At 46.1% G+C, this 16,351-nt stretch overlaps 2 protein-coding genes across 5 annotated transcripts; one reads left to right on the plus strand and one right to left on the minus strand.

The window, feature by feature from the left end:
* The first annotated feature begins 1,366 nt into the window (after positions 1 to 1,366).
* Positions 1,367 to 10,742, plus strand: LOC148387926 (serine/threonine-protein kinase tousled-like 1-B). 4 transcript variants are annotated; one of them, XM_088396753.1, is made up of 22 exons: positions 1,367 to 1,846; positions 3,036 to 3,157; positions 3,324 to 3,392; positions 3,926 to 3,964; positions 4,072 to 4,147; positions 4,234 to 4,277; positions 4,362 to 4,451; positions 4,524 to 4,598; positions 4,790 to 4,882; positions 5,219 to 5,329; positions 5,460 to 5,596; positions 5,689 to 5,880; positions 6,033 to 6,099; positions 6,279 to 6,376; positions 6,480 to 6,561; positions 6,637 to 6,728; positions 6,810 to 6,899; positions 7,468 to 7,637; positions 7,780 to 7,915; positions 7,984 to 8,095; positions 8,218 to 8,325; positions 8,418 to 10,742. In XM_088396753.1, exons 1-22 carry the CDS (start codon positions 1,720 to 1,722, stop codon positions 8,565 to 8,567), a joined length of 2,280 nt encoding a protein of 759 aa, XP_088252879.1. In that variant the 5' UTR covers positions 1,367 to 1,719; the 3' UTR covers positions 8,568 to 10,742. The 4 variants fall into 4 exon arrangements, with proteins under 4 accessions (XP_088252879.1, XP_088252881.1, XP_088252882.1 ...); XM_088396755.1 differs by having other exon boundaries at positions 4,368 to 4,451; XM_088396756.1 differs by lacking the exon at positions 3,926 to 3,964 and having other exon boundaries at positions 1,368 to 1,846.
* Positions 10,398 to 16,162, minus strand: LOC148387927 (uncharacterized). Its single transcript, XM_088396752.1, has 6 exons — positions 15,301 to 16,162; positions 13,520 to 13,725; positions 13,280 to 13,450; positions 13,042 to 13,194; positions 12,844 to 12,910; positions 10,398 to 12,559 (listed from the first exon to the last, which is right to left on the minus strand). Exons 1-6 carry the CDS (start codon positions 15,884 to 15,886, stop codon positions 10,986 to 10,988), a joined length of 2,757 nt encoding a protein of 918 aa, XP_088252878.1. The 5' UTR covers positions 15,887 to 16,162; the 3' UTR covers positions 10,398 to 10,985.
* Positions 16,163 to 16,351: the final 189 nt, after the last annotated feature.

The following is a 16,351-nucleotide window of genomic DNA, read 5'->3' on the forward strand; positions in this document are numbered from 1 at the left end:
AATGAAAATGGCAGTTTTAGAGGCAATTTATGACATGTCAGACGGAATGTCCTGAAATGCCCTGCCTGCAGCTTAGGAGGACATCCAAAAGTGTGTGTGTGTGTGTTGTTGTGGATTATAGAGCAACATAGTTCTGGAGTCAGTTTATAGAGTACTCCTTATACAGCTTTAAGACCATTGCTCCGTTACCATGGAAACCATGTGGCCAAAAAAAATCAGGTTATCATAGGCAGGTGCATATGAGGTGCAGCATGACTGAGCCGCTCTCTCTTTCCGGATGCTGAACGACAAGTGTGACTGTAAAATGACTATCATTAAATAATTAGCAACAGTGCTAAAAATATATTTTTGAAACGCTGGGTTAGTTATTGTACCAAGTGCATTTGCACAATGTAGACTATGGTAAACACCTGACTGCTGAAACATGTTTTGGATTTTGTGTGTACTGCGCTACAAGGAGGCAATGGCATATTGATGCACTGCACCAATTTTGGAACAAAAGACCTTAGGCTGCCCAAGACTTCTTCCTACCAGCATCCCACCTGCACAGCCACAACCACAAACCTAACAAATGCAGACATGCACATATTCTGGCTCACACACACACAAAAAATACAATGTACAGTAGAAGATATTCAGTCGTTCAAACCCAAACTACATGTTTTCTCCCTTTCAGTGTAATCACCCTGGAGCTAAAAATTGTGACAAATACTCTCTGCAGCCATTTAAAAAAAAAAAAAAAAAAAAAAAAAAACTTTTACCCAGTGACCCAAATGTGATTCGAGATTCGAACCGCTGACCTCAGAGCAGTGAGGTAAGCTGTGATAACCGCTTGCTGCACCATGCCTTTGTAGGGTTAGGGTTAGGGTTAGGGTTAGGGTATCTCGGGTTTTGCACTTAATTCTTCCTTCTTTCCCTCGTCCGTCTGTCTGTCTGTCTGTCTGTCTGTCTGTCTGTCTGTCTGTCTGTCTGTCTGTCTGTCTGTCTGTCTGTCTGTCTGTCTATCTATCTATCTATCTATCTATCTATCTATCTATCTATCTATCTATCTATCTATCTATCTATCTTGTTGTCTGATTTCTTTGTGCGCGCCCTCGTGTACTGTACTGCACAGTAGAGTATCTGTTTGCTGTCTCGTGCGCGTGCCAGTGTCACCTTTAATTCCTCCAGAAGTTTCAGCCATTTTTTTAAGGGGGGGGGGGGGGGGGGGCTATTTGTTTTCGCCAAAGCGAGAGGCTGGCTGTTCTCGAGTCAATGTGGAGCGGCGCCTTCCGGCGAACATACGGTTGGTGTCAAGCGGAAAGAAACGATCCCAGATCAGTGTCTCGCTAGTGTCACGCCCCCCGCCCCCCTCATTCTCGCTCATCTCGCTTGTAGGTGAGCGCTGGCCTCGCGATAGCCGCCCACTGCTATCAGAGACCCGTTCGAGAAGTGGATGCTGAGAGCCAGGCGCGCGGTGCAGTCAGTCTGTCAGTCTGTCTGTCTGTCTGTCGGTCATCATGCAAAGGTTATTACGCCGGATCCGCTCCATCGAGCCTCTGAGGAAGCCGCTCCTCTACGACTGCAACGTTGAAGACGTGTAGCCAACAAACACACGCAAGGCAACGCCGGGCGTTTTTCGGAGAGGAATAGAAGCAGGTGTGAACCAATGGAAGTCAGCTCGGCGTTTCTTCGATCCTCAGTGTGCGGGCTGGCTCCTCTCGGCAGAAAAGTGGCTTGATGAGTGTCCAAAGTAACAGTGGAAGTGGTGGTGGAAGTTTGGAGGCGACGCCATCTTGGTCGCAGCTCTCCTCCTCCCCAACGATTTCTCAACAACATATAACGGCGACCACAAAGCTCAAAGAAGGTACACGAAGCTCGACAAGTGCTTGGACGGCTGTCTTTCTCCGCCAAATATGCGCTTTCGGGAGAGAGGCGACGTGTTATTCGAGCAATGTCACGCTAACATTTGTTCAAGTGAAAATGGATGTCAAGTTCACTGATGTTCCGCGTATTGGAAGCCAAACGTCAGCTGTCACTTGTGTTGACGGCTAGTCCAAGTAGCTTCGAGCTATCATGTCTGCACAAAGGCAGCGCTATCTTGCATTTCGCCTTTTGTCTTTGACTTTCGAGCGTCGTCATTGCCATATGTATTGTCATTGCCTGCATAGTTGTCGACGTTAGTTGGCCAGATGCATTTATATCGAAACTACTTGGCGTGTGCACTGCAACAACCCTATCGGGAGGACATTTGAGTTTTAATCTTCGACATGCCTGTCAGTGGCATGAACTGTGCAGTTTTAGAGTGGCCAAATGGATTTGTCGCTTCCATTTTCTCAATATTTCAAATATAACATTCTTTGTTTTTTTGTTTTTTTAAATCGAGCTGTGACTTTTGGAATGAACAGTCCTTTAAATTGCATTATCGGTAAACGCTTAAATCTTCGGATCTAATGTGTATCCTGCAAATATTTGTGATCTGAAGTCGCCCATCCACCGTCCTTTGTCCTCAAATAACCTCGCACAGGCCATGTATGCCTGGTGGTTCGTTGCTTGAGGCTTTCATAATGTCCATTATTCCTATTAGAGCATGCCCCTGTGCCAAAAGCTATGTAATGATGACAGCCAGATAGTATCCAATAAAGAAGCTTGCAGCCTGCAGCACCAAGAGGCAGTTGGGTGCAACAAAAACAAAAAAAACCTTAGATTCCTTCCCTGTCACAAATCAAGGAAGGCTGTTTACATACTGTAGTGGTTGTGCAGCCTATGTGACAGGTTCATTTTATTTGGTTGAAATGAGCCTCTTACTCTTGCTGTTTTATGGCGTCTACTGTCTTCTTTTAAAAGAGCAGTGTCATATCCCAATGTCATTGGTCATTATTGCATGACAGTGCATCTTTTAATAAGCCACCTTTAGTCTAGCCTTTACTTCATCCTCTTTTCATTTTGCAGGTATATTGTCGCCCACTTTCTCTCCTTTAGAGCCTTCTAGAAGTGGTGCACTGTCGTTTTGTTTTGACACATGTAACATTACTATTGCCCTTGCTTGCACCTAGGCCCCATGGAGGAGCTGCATAGCTTGGACCCCCGGAGACAGGAGCTTCTAGAGGCCAGGTTCACGGGTGCTGTCAGTGGCAACACAGTCGGCAGTACTGGGAGCATGAGTGGAGGTGCCAAGGTAACCACAGAAAGTTTTGTTTTTCTGCATCGCACAGTAGACACAAGGGCAGACACGTACTGTATCTCACCCATATTGAGGATGATCTTTGTTTTGCTGTTGTTTACCCGCCACGTGGTCCCATGTTTGCTTCTTTTTCTGAATGGATCTTTGCGCTCGTGTGCAGGGTCTGGCTAACGAGTCGTCCAACCACAGTTACGGAAGTCTTGGCTCGTCCAGCGACAAGGAGTCTGAGGTAGCTTACATGCATTGTCACTATGTTTCGAGCACCGTTTAGATTTCAGATAACGCCGGTCCCGACGTACGAGGACGAGATTAAATCGATAAATGATCATTTTATTTGGCAGCGGTTATATTTTTCAATGGCATCCACATTTGCAGTTAGAATCAAATCCAAAAGAAATTTGGTTGCACAGCTTCTGCCCTTCCGCATGCACTGTGCTGTACATTACGAATAATTACAGACTGTAATGTAGTATATGCACATCTGAAGGTCAATCCTTTTTCCAACTCCCCTTTGTTGGTCATCAATGTGCGTCTTCAGACAGTAGTTCAACATAAACTAACAAACAAATGGACCCATAAAGTACAAAAAAGAGAAAGTAAGTCTTACCTGAGATGATTAGCCACAGAAGTAAAAAAAAAAAAAAAAAAAAATCAGTGGGGCTGATTATAGGGAACTACACGGTTTCGGTTATTTTTGTCTTCGACCCACTTGTTTCTCTGTCTCTCCCACTACCTGCACATTTTCCTGTCTTCTCCATGTAGAATTCTGATATGAAAAGAGGGAGCTCCCCTGCCTACTCAGTATGTACTCTCTTTTCCTGTTGAAAGCCGCCACAGGAGCTTTGTTAGTTAGGTAAAACTCAGGGGACCTAAGCATTTTCTCTCCCCTGTTCCGTGTCGACTTACAGACCCCAGAGAAGAAGCACTCGGAATCATCCAGAGGGAGGAAAAGGAAAGCTGACACCTATTCAGAGAGCAGTCAAGGTTAGGAAACATGCGCACGTCACAGGATTTTTTTTCCGAAGCCTTTTTATATGTGTGATGGTCTTTTTTTCCAATTCATCATCCAGGGAAGTCTTCTACTCGTGCACCCAAGATAAGCGACTACTTTGACGTGAGGCTTGCTTTAGCTTTCGTCGCTCTAAAAGGTGATCTGGAGTTTCAATCGCGATTCATTATTTCCCCTATTCCTGCAAAGTTCCAGGGTGGAAATGGCTCCAGTCCTGTTCGAGGCCTGCCATCGGCTCGCCGCTCTCCACAGAGCTCACACTCGGCGCCTGGCTCAATTGTAAGTCGTATAGAAAAGCCGAGGCTGTATGTCTTTCCCGCCGTTTAATAACCACCGTGCTTGTCTTTGCAGATCCGCCAGAACAGCTCCTCCCCCACCAGTTTGTGTTTTGGGGAACACAATAGCAGATCCTGTAAATTTGTCCAGGTATTCTGAAGCATTGTCATCTCACAAGATGTAAGCTTTGCATAATAGTTGAACTAGGTAGTCATTCAACCAAATTGGTAGCTAGTCAGTCACTTTCATTTATTGTCCACAATGGGAAAATGTGCCAAATACGGAAAGAGAAGAGATCGTCAACATTGTCCTTTTTTTTTTTTTTTTTCTGTCCATTTTAGACGGAGTTAACGGGACTGAAACTTGCAGCTCTTGAGAGCAACAAGAGTCTGGACCTGGAGAAAAAAGAGGGACGAATAGATGATCTTCTCAGGGTGGGTGGAATATCAACACCCACAGTTACAAACACACAAAATATGGACTTTTTTTTACACAGTTCTTTTAATAGTGGTTGGAACCCCGCATTCTTTAGCGTGCCAAGACAATTTAGACTGTTCTAGGTACTTTGCGAGAATGAGTTTGAGAGCTTCCTATCCCAGCATGAGAAGATTACACAAGGTCTTCGCAGACGAGAGGAAGAAGCTGTTCAATCTCCTCTTTTCTTTTTCACTTTCTAATGGATTGGTTTTCTCAACACTATGACAGTTTCTGTATAATCAAACATGCAGAAACCTTGTTAAACTTGTCACCATCCTCTTATTCCCACACAGGCTAACTGTGACCTGCGGAGGCAGATCGATGAGCAACAAAAACTCCTTGAGAAATACAAGGAAAGGCTCAACAAGTGCATCACGATGAGCAAGAAACTTCTCATCGAGAAGGTACATTTCTTTACATGCGTTCACAGCCACATCCTCTGCTTGCCCGGCAGCTCAGTCGGTAGAGCAGGAGAGTCTTCATCTCAGGTCGCTGTCAAGCTCACCATTTTTATTTCCATTTCTTTTTGGACAGAGCACCCAGGAGAAGCAGTCATGCCGTGAGAAGAGCATGCAGGACCGCCTACGTCTCGGCCATTTCACCACTGTGAGACACGGAGCGTCCTACACGGAGCAGTGGACTGACGGATATGCATTCCAAAACCTGATCAAGTGAGACCCTGTCGACACTTGCGTTAAGATGATCGTTTATCTGCATTGACAAACGCAACGCAAACCAAACCAAATGCATGGCTGTGCTACAGGCAACAAGAAGGTATCAACCAGCAGAGAGAGGATATAGAGCGACAGCGAAAGCTGCTCGCCAAGAGGAAGCCTCCCAACCCCGCCTCTCCCTCCCTCTCTGTGGCCTCAGCCTCCGAACCCAAGCAGAGAAAAACCAAGGTGGTCAACGGCAATGATTCAGACCCTTTCCTCAAGCCGTCCCTGCCCCAGCTGTAAGTTAAGCGGGAAGCAACATTGACCCTAGTCTACCATGGCCATGGTACATTCTCTCTCTCTCTCTCTCTCTCTCTCTCTCTCGCTCTCTCGCTCTCTCTCCCTCTCTCCCGCTCCCTCTCTCTCTTTTTTTGTTTTTCTTTCCTTTCAGATTGACCCTTGCTGAGTACCATGAGCAGGAAGAAATATTCAAGCTCCGCCTTGGACATCTGAAGAAGGCCAGTAGCAAAGCACATCATGCGGTGTTCCCCCTTTTCCCCAGCCCCCAAATGTCTTGCTAAATGTCACTAATTAGGGCCCCGACCCCTTTTCCCCAGCACCCAAATGTCTTGCTAAATTTCACTCATTCGGGACCCAACAAAGGCCGTATCGGTTAGAAGTTCCGTGTTCTTTGCAGGAGGAGGCCGAGATACAAGCGGAGCTTGAGCGTTTGGAGCGTGTCAGGAACCTCCATATCAGAGAGCTGAAAAGGATCAACAATGAAGACAGCTCAGCGTAAGTCCAAACTCCTCCAGTCGGTGCTGAAGGCTGTCAAAAGAAATGTGAAGTGATCATGTAGTTGGCTTACAGAGTCTGTCTCGCGCACGCACGCACGCAGGTTTAAAGACCATCCCACTCTGAACGAAAGGTACCTGTTGCTGCACTTGCTGGGCAGGGGCGGCTTCAGTGAAGTCTACAAGGTGACGTCTGAATGCGTCTCTTTGCTAAGCAGACGTCCTGCCATACAAATGCGTGTTTTCCTTGTCGCCCGACAGGCTTTTGACTTGTTTGAGCAGCGCTACGCAGCTGTTAAAATCCACCAGCTCAACAAGAACTGGAGGGAGGAGAAAAAAGAGAACTACCACAAGTAGGCTGGCTCCTTCTGAATGCAACCACACGCACACTTGAATTCAAAACCAAATGCTCTTTGTCATTTTTGCCCCTCCAGGCATGCATGCAGAGAGTACCGGATACACAAACAGCTGGACCATCCCAGAATAGTCAAACTCTATGACTATTTCTCCCTGGATACTGACACGTGAGTCATTTGTCTCAGCTGTTTGGCGACTGACTGACTTGACCCCACCTTGAGGTTGTTGAAGGATTTTATGACCATTTGTAAATCAATAGGAACAGTGACACCTTGACTACCTTTCAGTAGTCGTTCAAATTCATTTGTCTAAATGTAATGTGGGAAACACTGCACCTGTCAGGTTTTGTTCCACAGAGATGATGAATGATGTCATTGAATTAATGACATCACAGCCAATCCCAAAATGTGCATAAAATGCCAAATGTCAGTCAATCAGGTCTGGTAAGAAGCCATTATTAGGACAACAACAACGTGAGATGTTTGGGTGTTTTGCCTCAAGGTTTAAGACACACAGTGGTACTCCTCATCGGAGCAAACATTACATCCATGCGTGTTATCTCTTTTGGAATGAGTAAATGGTGACAATATTCACAGAAAGGTCTGACTCGTATCTATAAGTACAATGTCAAATCTCGATGCCAAGAGTCCCTCGTACTGATTTCTGCATAGGACTCATTGCTTGCGTTCTTTTTGACGGATAGTTTTGTCTCCTCCTCTGTTCTCTCGCCATCAGGTTCTGTACAGTTCTGGAGTTCTGCGAAGGCAACGACTTGGATTTCTACCTGAAGCAAAACAAACTGATGTCAGAGAAGGAGGCTCGCTCCATTGTCATGCAGATTGTCAGCGCTCTGCGCTACCTCAATGAGATTAAACCTCCCATCATTCACTACGACCTTAAGCCTGGTGAGTTGACTTTGATAAATGGGAGTAAGATGACTTCAAGGAGACCGATAACCTTTTGTTCACCTTTTCAAACAGTTCATAATACCTATGTACTGTAAATATACTGTGAATTCGTTTTTCATTCCAACTACATTGTTTGCAGGTAACATATTATTAGTGGATGGAACTGCTTGTGGTGAAATCAAAATCACAGACTTTGGCCTGTCAAAGATTATGGATGACGATAATTACGGCGTGGACGGGATGGACCTCACGTCTCAGGGAGCGGGCACCTACTGGTACAACTCACCAACTCGGCTTCTATTGCATCAAGGTCGGTCCAATGGTGATAATAATGTTTGCCCAGGTACCTCCCTCCGGAATGTTTTGTGGTGGGGAAGGAGCCACCCAAAATTTCCAACAAGGTGGATGTATGGTCTGTGGGAGTCATCTTCTTCCAGTGCCTCTATGGGCGCAAGGTAAAGTTGAAGTGGACAGAGCCATCTCTGTATATAAAAGAAGGACAACGGGGGTTAATTAGCACTGAATGCTCTTGAGACCCGCCATATCCCGATAGGACCTTTTGATTTTCTTTTACCAGCCATTTGGCCACAACCAATCTCAGCAGGACATCCTCCAGGAAAACACCATCCTCAAAGCCACTGAGGTCCAGTTCCCTGCTAAACCACAGGCCAGCACAGAGGCCAAGGTAGGGAACACTCACCGGCCACTGCAGTCCAATGAAAGAGCGGAATGAGAAAAGTATCAATGTTATAAATGTGTTCCATTTTGACTCGCCAGGCGTTTATCCGCCGCTGTCTGGCCTACCGCAAAGAGGACCGCTTCGATGTGCACCAGCTGTGCTCCGATTCCTACCTTCTTCCTCACATGAGACGCTCCAACTCCTCCGGCTCGCTGCAGCCCGCCGCCTCTTCGCTCGCCACCTACTGATCGGCTCTCGTCTGGCCACTTCTAAGACGGAATTGAAGGCAATAGATCGTCGTTTGTGGATATTTGTTCTTTAACCAGAGATCTTCCCGAATGGATCAATGAACAAACGAGCCGAATCATAGCAAGATGACAAGGACACGATGGGTTGTTGTGCGCTGGCTTTAACTATGAAAGAGGAGAATCAAGTCAAACGGCGGAAGAAAATCCAGATGGGGCTTTCACAGGCTATATTTAATAACCCCTTATGAACAGCTTGGAGATGCCCTCTTTATCCACGACGTGGTAACTTCATCAGAAAGACTACTGCTGCCAAGGACAATGACTTGGAGAAGTTCATCTGTTCGTTGACATCAAGTCCGATCCATCTAATTGTTCGGGGGGTTCATCCAGATAACAAAAAAAAGAAGAAATCTGGTGTTCATTTGCACTTCCTATCCAGATTGCGTGCCGCAGGTTTGCAGCAACGCGCAGATTAGAACCGAAATGTCCAAATCCATTGTTGCTGTCTCCGAAAAATCACGCACCAGCCTGGGCTTAGCTGGAGCGAAGTGAGGACTGGCGCTGCCGGCCCCACTCGCAAGTACACACGGAGGCTTCCCATCGTCTCACATGGTTTTCCTTCAGGAAACTCAACTCTTTGCTGCTACAACTGTTGCTTTTAGTAAGTCATGCGTGAATGGCTTTGGCCTCTATTAAGTACAAACTTGAACCGTTTTCCCATTTTTGGTCATGTGGATTATTGTTTGGCTTCCAGCTGACGTGTTAGGAGCAGGAGAGGACACATCAAAGGAACTGAATTGAATCACCAGATTTTTTAGTCGTTAACATACAGGTGATGATAGTCCAGAAAACGGCCATTGCCAGAACGGAAGACGTCAAATCATTTTCCGTTGCCGGCATGGCCGAGTGATGTCGACTTACTCAACCAAACACATTCAAACACCTTGGCAGCCTTGCAAACGGTCGTATTGTAGAAGTCTTAGCAGCATGTCACAGAACACAACTGCAGGGTTTCCACTCACTAACGACAGTGCTATCAAAAAAAAAAGGTAAAGGTGTGTTGAATTTGTGATTGGATGAGTAGGTCATGGCATATTTCTGCAGGTGCAAAATAAAATATTGAGAAAATAGTAGAGTAGATTTTTGGGGGGCATGATTACATTCAAGCTGGGTAAACAGTTACTGTTTATTTTTACGGTTCGAAAAAGAAAAAAAAAAAGGCTGGCGACTGAGCACTGCTTGTTCTCATTTCATCAACAGTAAGTTATCTCTATTTTTGTTACGTTTGAGGATAGACTTGCCTATTTTGTATTTCCACATACTTGAAACTAATAGTTTGAGTAGTCCCATCACCTGTTGCTTTTTAGCAAAGCGTAAGTGTTGAAAACACGTGATGGGCGAGTCAATAGGACTCTCAACGGTCATTGCGGCGGGCTAACAACTTTTGATTAGTATGTTCAACCCGTATTGTGTTGACTTTAATTGTGTGATATTTTAAATTTTCAACCATGACTAATCAAAGCTAAGGCCCGAAAGAAAGTCTTATTTTAAAAAAAGTATGTTTGACTGATTGAAAGTAATTCATTCAATTCATTCAAATGCTCAACAAGTGGTTTTCATGAGCCTGGGAACTCTTGACATGATGTCTAAGTAATTTAGCATGGGTGGGGGTGGGGGCGGGTGAGAAAGTTTGTCAGAGAGCCAGTGGGGGTTGATAAATATCATTTTTGTCATTTCATCTGATGAAAAATGAGCTCTTTGCTTTTCTGTCTAATCGGAAGCACCTGGAATGTTCTTGTCAGAACATTCCAGGTGGTTCCAAGAATAGTGGAAAACAGGTAAAGGTAAAGCAGATCTATATTTTATTTCCATCACTATTAAATATAAATGTAATACTTTTTCATTGTGATAAATGATACTCGCATCTTAACATAATGTATTACGATATGTTGTCTCCTGAAGACCTTTACACGTTATCGGGACCTTTGTGGAACACATGAATCTGTTTAAGAAGCAGAACACAGCCATCAAACAAGACATGCAGCAGATATTCACATTCTAAAATGGTGACTAACATGAAACACATGTTCACAACTGCTTTTTTCCACAGGGCTGACAGTAGGAAATGATAGAAAGGTTCTCTGGCTATATTACTTAAATAAAAGACCACATGTCCACCGTTGTGCTTTTATTACACAATGGTACAGCATGACTTTCTGTAGCATTTGCTAAGTAACACTACATGTTAAATTAGAAGCGACGAGATTCAGAAGCAGGGTATTTGTAGATGGATAACAAATGCTATAGATGGCTTAAACAAAATAAGAAGCATACGTATATATATATATGTGTATATATTTTATATTACCGTTCACAGAAATAGAATTCATGTGGTGAAACAAGGAGCGAGATCTAGTGTTATGCTGCCACCCAGAGGACTGACACGCCACTTTCTGCATGGTGGCTGACCTGGTTGACTCGTCCTCGTACACAGTCCAGTGCGAAGAACACGGTTGTGCCATTATGGACCTGGAAGGATGCCCTCAGGCTTAAACTGGCCCACTGACTACCATCAGGCATTTGTCCTCCTACCTGTTGGGCCAGGGGGATGGGTCGTGCACCCTTTGCCTCCAAGCCTGCTCCGGGCCTCTCCAGGTCATTTAGCCTGAGTAGAGTCACCTTGAGCAGGCTGCAAGAGTGAATCAGTTTCAGGTCCAGAGCGACACTGGCGGTACCGCTCTCCCTGAAGACAAAATCTCGGCCGGGTTTAGCGGAGCCCTCCCCTGACAGTCCCATTTGGAACACCCGCGAACTCGTCTGATGGAAGAACAGAGGCTTGTTTCGGACGGCACCCGAGCGAAGGCCGCTTTGAGCCACGGAGGCGTAGATGGAGGCAGAGATGGCAGCAGGAACCCAAACCAAGCTGAGGCCACTAATGCCTGTGTTGTCGCTAAAGAAGCGGACATTGCACTGAGCAGGAGACCGAATCTCAAAGGCCAGTACGTCTCCGGAGCCAACTCCGGTCGCTCCAGAGAGAGAGATGGACGTGTCGCGATAGTTAACCCCGGATTTGAAGGTCCGGCAAAGCTCCACGACGGTCCCGTTCCGACTGAGGTATGCCAACATTTGGAAACCCTCGCTCACACATGCCTGTCCCATAGAGTACAAGGCCTGCTGAAAGACAAAGCGGACGGTGCCGCTCTCGGCAAAACGTATCCCGCGACCGTCATGAGTCAGAAGCACCACGTAGGGGTCCGAAGTCGCGCTGATGCGAAAGACGGGACGATGGTTTGTGTCGTAGTGAGCCGACAGCGTGGCGTCGGCCGTCACGGCGACGGCACCGGTGTCGTGGGACAGCCACATGAGGCTTAGAGAAGAAGCTGAGCGCTCGTAAAGCCGCAAACCTTCACTGCTCTGGTTGCAATTGCGGTTAGCGCTCCAAAGCCAAGTGGAGATCACGTGACCCGGGGCCACCTCCGCTACCGAGCTGATGCTGACACCCTGGAAAGACCTCACTTCCTGTTGCTCGATTCTGACGCCGCTGAGGTATTGACTTTGAGAACCATCGCTGGCGTTCACGCGCAAAGACGCCTGAAGAAAACTACGGCAGCCGTGATTCACCGAGAGACTCTGCTCCAGCCATACCAGCCCGTGCTTCTTCATCACCAGCCGCCCGTCCTGGGCCGATGCCAGGCTTGAATGCTGCCCCGCCTGGATGCCAAGTTGCACACCTGGCGAGGCCAGGTTCACCCTGTGGCCTTTGGTGTCAGGGAGACTGGCATCTCCGGTCCAGGACAGGGAGAGGACAGTGTCACCGGCAGAAGGTCCAGAGCAGACGGTGTCTGTTCTAAACGTACACGGTGATCTCACTGGTTGCCCTTCGCACTCGGCGCAGGCCTGACACTCATCCGTCTCCGAGTTGTAGAAATAGTCGTGGCCACACATGCCGGCTCTGGCATCCCGCTCGGTCATTCCCTGACATCTAAATCCACCTGGGAATGAGACGTTTAGCAAATTAGATGAATCAGGATATCTTCCTTTTATAAAACTAATACCATTTTTGCTTTACACGGTTTCATATACTATATTGTACAATGATTTACTGCAAAACTATCTCAACTGGGTATGAAACTGGGTACCTCTCTCTCTCTTTTTCTGTTCAAAAAAAGTCAAATGATATGTATTGTGGAATTCAATTCCATCAATTTAGTTGCCCTAGCAGTACTTCTATCCAGTTCTTGCATTGAACTTTGTGCCTGTCATTAGTCAGCCTTACCTGGTGTGTTGACACATTGATGTTCATCCGCACAAAGGTCAGCGAGTTCAAGGCATTCATCTCTGTCCTGCAAGCACAATTGTGCACTTAGCTGTTGAACCCAAATAAACCCATGATGATGATTTATTTTTATATTTTTTTTGGACCCACTGAACAGTTTCTAAAATGTCGACAAAATGACGACCGCTTCAATCTAACCTGACAGATTCTGTCGGTGTGGACTGAACACTGGGCAACCAGAAAGAAGCCGGCTGGACAGACGGTACATTTTTCACAGCGTGGATGACCGCTCCTGAAGTCACAGTATTCCTCAGGGTCACATCTCCCACAGGTCACAAGGGAATGGCCCACCTGGTGGGCATTGGTCCAAACTAACCATTACTGTGTAGACTTCAGTACAAGAACATTGCCGTTTATTCGAATGAATCTTCAGCACCTCCATGACGCTGGCTTCCATGTCCACCTTATGCAACGAGAGAGCCTGTTGAACTCGATGTGGCCCGCTTGGCTCATTCAAAATTTCCCTGTGGCTGTCCAGCTCCTCCTGCAGGTTCTGCATGGACATTTGCTTGATGGTGTCCAATAGCACGCTGTACTGCACCTTGACCTTGAACACAGGAACAAATCAAGCCGGGAGAACTCATTTCATTCAGCTGCGCCTCCATGAACATCTCACTTGCTCGATGTAGTCCTGCATTTTCCTTTGTTGCGCCAGTATGTCTCTCTGCTGGTGGAGCAGCTCCCCCTGTTGCTCGCCGAGGAGCCGATGCATCACTTTGACCTCTTCTTGCTGACCCTTTAAGGCTTCAACGAGCTTCTCTTGGTCCTTGGACATCTGCAGCTGCAGGATGACAGCATCGTCGGAAGGAACGTCATTGCTCCCTGTGGCAGAGGAGGGACAAGTCCACGTGAAATCACCAGCCGCAGCAAGACCACTTTGGATTCTCACAAAGCCTTTCCAGATGCTTTCTCAACTTATTTGTCCATTCCTCACTGTGCTAGAACGCATACACTGGATTGATTTTCTGCATGAGCGTGTTCACTTTTAGGGATTTATCGGTATTTGTCTCAAGGTGTGACCAAGTTGAGTTGAGCTGCAGGCCGCACCCCTCTCTGGCTGAGCTGCCTCAGGTTAGGGTGTGTCTTCCTGCCTGGAGGCAGCTGATTAAGTGCACCAGGTGGAGATGTTGGACAAAATCAGTGTGGTTTGGAGGCACGACATTGAGGAGCAAGCAGTGTGTGTAACAAAGGGAAAAGCTGCATGTGAGGAAAAGAGACTGCAAAGACAGAAGAAGGAGCCAGCCGGTGAGCGTTTGGGCATTTGCAGAAAAAGAATGTGATGAATAAGTTAAAAGGTGTTTGTGATTAATCATGGGAAAACCTTAAGATAGAATATTGTATTTTTAATATGATTCAGGTGAAATACAGTTAATAATGTGGTGCGTTTAAAAGGTATTTGAGCTAGAAGTCATGGATTTGTGTGCGTGTATTTACAGGGGTTAAAACTGCTTTTGTTTGGGAAAAGTGCTTTAAAGCTGGATTTGTACATATAATGTATGTGTTTCGGTTATTTGGGGTACTTTAAATATGGGTATTTTCTACTTGTATTGAAGTTGGTTTCTAATAGATAAAAAATGAAGTATTTGGGTATTTTGGGTTATATTTTGACCACCTACTTCTGGTTGTGTTTAAAGGTTTTTCACCTATGTGGTTTGGACAACTCTGAAAAAGAAAGAAAGAAAAGAAGTCCGACTCTTGTACATGTGAGTGAATTCCATTCGAATCTTCGAAGCTTGCAAGCCTCCTTATCAAGTGGGGCAACTGCCCTTTAACCTCTCAAGAGTGAGGTCCACTTGACAGATGTGTACTGGATTTTTGCGTTGATTTAAAAAAAAAACTTTTCAGGTATATCAGGTACATATAAAAGGCTAATTTTGCGCAACTGCGCCGCGCTGGTCGCATTATCGTGACAGAGCCGTCGCTGAAATTTAGAAAATATTTTTAAAGGCCTGATGTACTTTCCAAAATGGAACTGTCTGTCGCATTGCATTAAGAGCGTCTTTGTGTTTTAGGATGGCTTTACTGCTCCCACTTGCTTTCTTTGATTAGGGCTTAATCCAATCCTCAAAGTAACGAAAATACAAAAACGAACAGAGTTAGTCGGCATCCTGGCCGCGCGGTCGGGTTTTCTCGGGTCCTTTCGGCTCATCTCGCGAGGTTCGACCTCCGAATTTTGTTCGACAACTGAAGCAAAAAAATCTCAATTTTTTTTGTTCGAATTCCGATTTGTTTGAGAACCGGGACGTTCGAAAACCGAGGTTTGACTGTACTCTGACACTGCCAAGCAAACATAAGCCTATTTTTTTTGTAAAGGAATGATTTTTTTTTTTAATAGCAGCTTCTGTTCTTCACACCATTGCGATATTTAATGACATTAATCATCGCTTTGATACCAACCTGATTTTATGTCACATGTCAACTGTATCCATGCATCGCCTTCTGAGCGCTCCTCGTTAAATTGTGCCGCTCTGTCTCTTACATGTAGTGGTGAAGAATTCCCTCCGGCGTCTTCTTCCTTGTGTGTATTGCAGCCAACGCACACTTTTGGTTTCTGGCGCAGGTGGAGGTCCAGCTTGCACATGTTCCCTTTGCATTCCCGGGTGTCGGCGGACGTCGCTTGACGATTGACAGTGGTCGGGCAGGTTCCACCCGCGCAACCAGGATGATACACCTCAGCGGTGATTGTTCTCGGGTTGGTCCTTCTCGTAGCATCAGTACCAGTTTGTTGCTCAAAGCCTTGATGGCGAGTGTCGGTACGGTGATGAACGTAACGAGCGTCCCCTTGGTTGTAGGCTTCTCCTTGCCTGGGTAGAGTTGAGAGGAGAAGCTGTCGTCTCGAAACTTGAGCGTCTGTTGGCCCTCGTGCTGGGCTCCGGTCCTGGTTAGAGAGACATCCAGGCCCCTGGCACATGTGGGAAGCACATAAAGTTGTGCTCAGTAAAAAAGTGAGACTAGGTAAAAACAGAGCGGAGCTATGTGCCATGTCGCTAACAGTGCGAAGGGAAATAATCTTCCTTCGAGTTCTTTTATCTTCAAGAAGCAAGTGATTTGGCGCTCAAGTGCTCTGAACGGTCTGTGCACGCTTTTGCTTTTGTGGAGCGAGCGAGCTGCATGCGTGGCCCACATGTGGGGGTTCACTGCATCTAATTGGCAACAGCTTTTGCTTCCAGTCTTAAATTAACCCGTAGGTTTCCCGGACGTGCCACTCAGCCACAAAACATAGTGTATGCTTTAGGGCTGTTCTGCTCCAAATGAGCTGGCGCTTTTAGAAGAGGAATTTGCCAAAGGTGAAAAAGACAAGTCCCTCTGTTTGAAAAGCTAGTGTTTTGAATCAATCTTGTGGTGAAATGTCACAGCAAGTGCCTTTCTTGTAAACGACCACACATTACAGAAAAGTCATTTCGTCTCCAATAGACCTCACACGAAACATTTTTGAACGTTTCTCCCT

The sequence above is a fragment of the Syngnathus floridae genome, chromosome 14 (assembly GCF_059516105.1).
Source record: "Syngnathus floridae isolate MCC-2025c chromosome 14, RoL_Sflo_1.0, whole genome shotgun sequence".
Classification (NCBI taxonomy): domain Eukaryota; kingdom Metazoa; phylum Chordata; class Actinopteri; order Syngnathiformes; family Syngnathidae; genus Syngnathus; species Syngnathus floridae.

Bases quoted from the DNA above. Each gene is read 5' to 3' on its own strand.
- LOC148387926 (XM_088396753.1), top strand. From the start codon at position 1,720: ATGAGTGTCCAAAGTAACAGTGGAAGTGGTGGTGGAAGTTTGGAGGCG. The intron at 7,638-7,779 runs GTGAGTTGACTT...CATTGTTTGCAG, and splicing joins TCACTACGACCTTAAGCCTG to GTAACATATTATTAGTGGAT. The intron at 8,326-8,417 runs GTAGGGAACACT...TTGACTCGCCAG, and splicing joins AGGCCAGCACAGAGGCCAAG to GCGTTTATCCGCCGCTGTCT.
- LOC148387927 (XM_088396752.1), bottom strand. From the start codon at position 15,886: ATGGCACATAGCTCCGCTCTGTTTTTACCTAGTCTCACTTTTTTACTG. The intron at 13,451-13,519 runs GTGAGATGTTCA...CCTGTGTTCAAG, and splicing joins TGCAGGACTACATCGAGCAA to GTCAAGGTGCAGTACAGCGT. The intron at 12,560-12,843 runs GTAAGGCTGACT...TCTCATTCCCAG, and splicing joins TCAATGTGTCAACACACCAG to GTGGATTTAGATGTCAGGGA.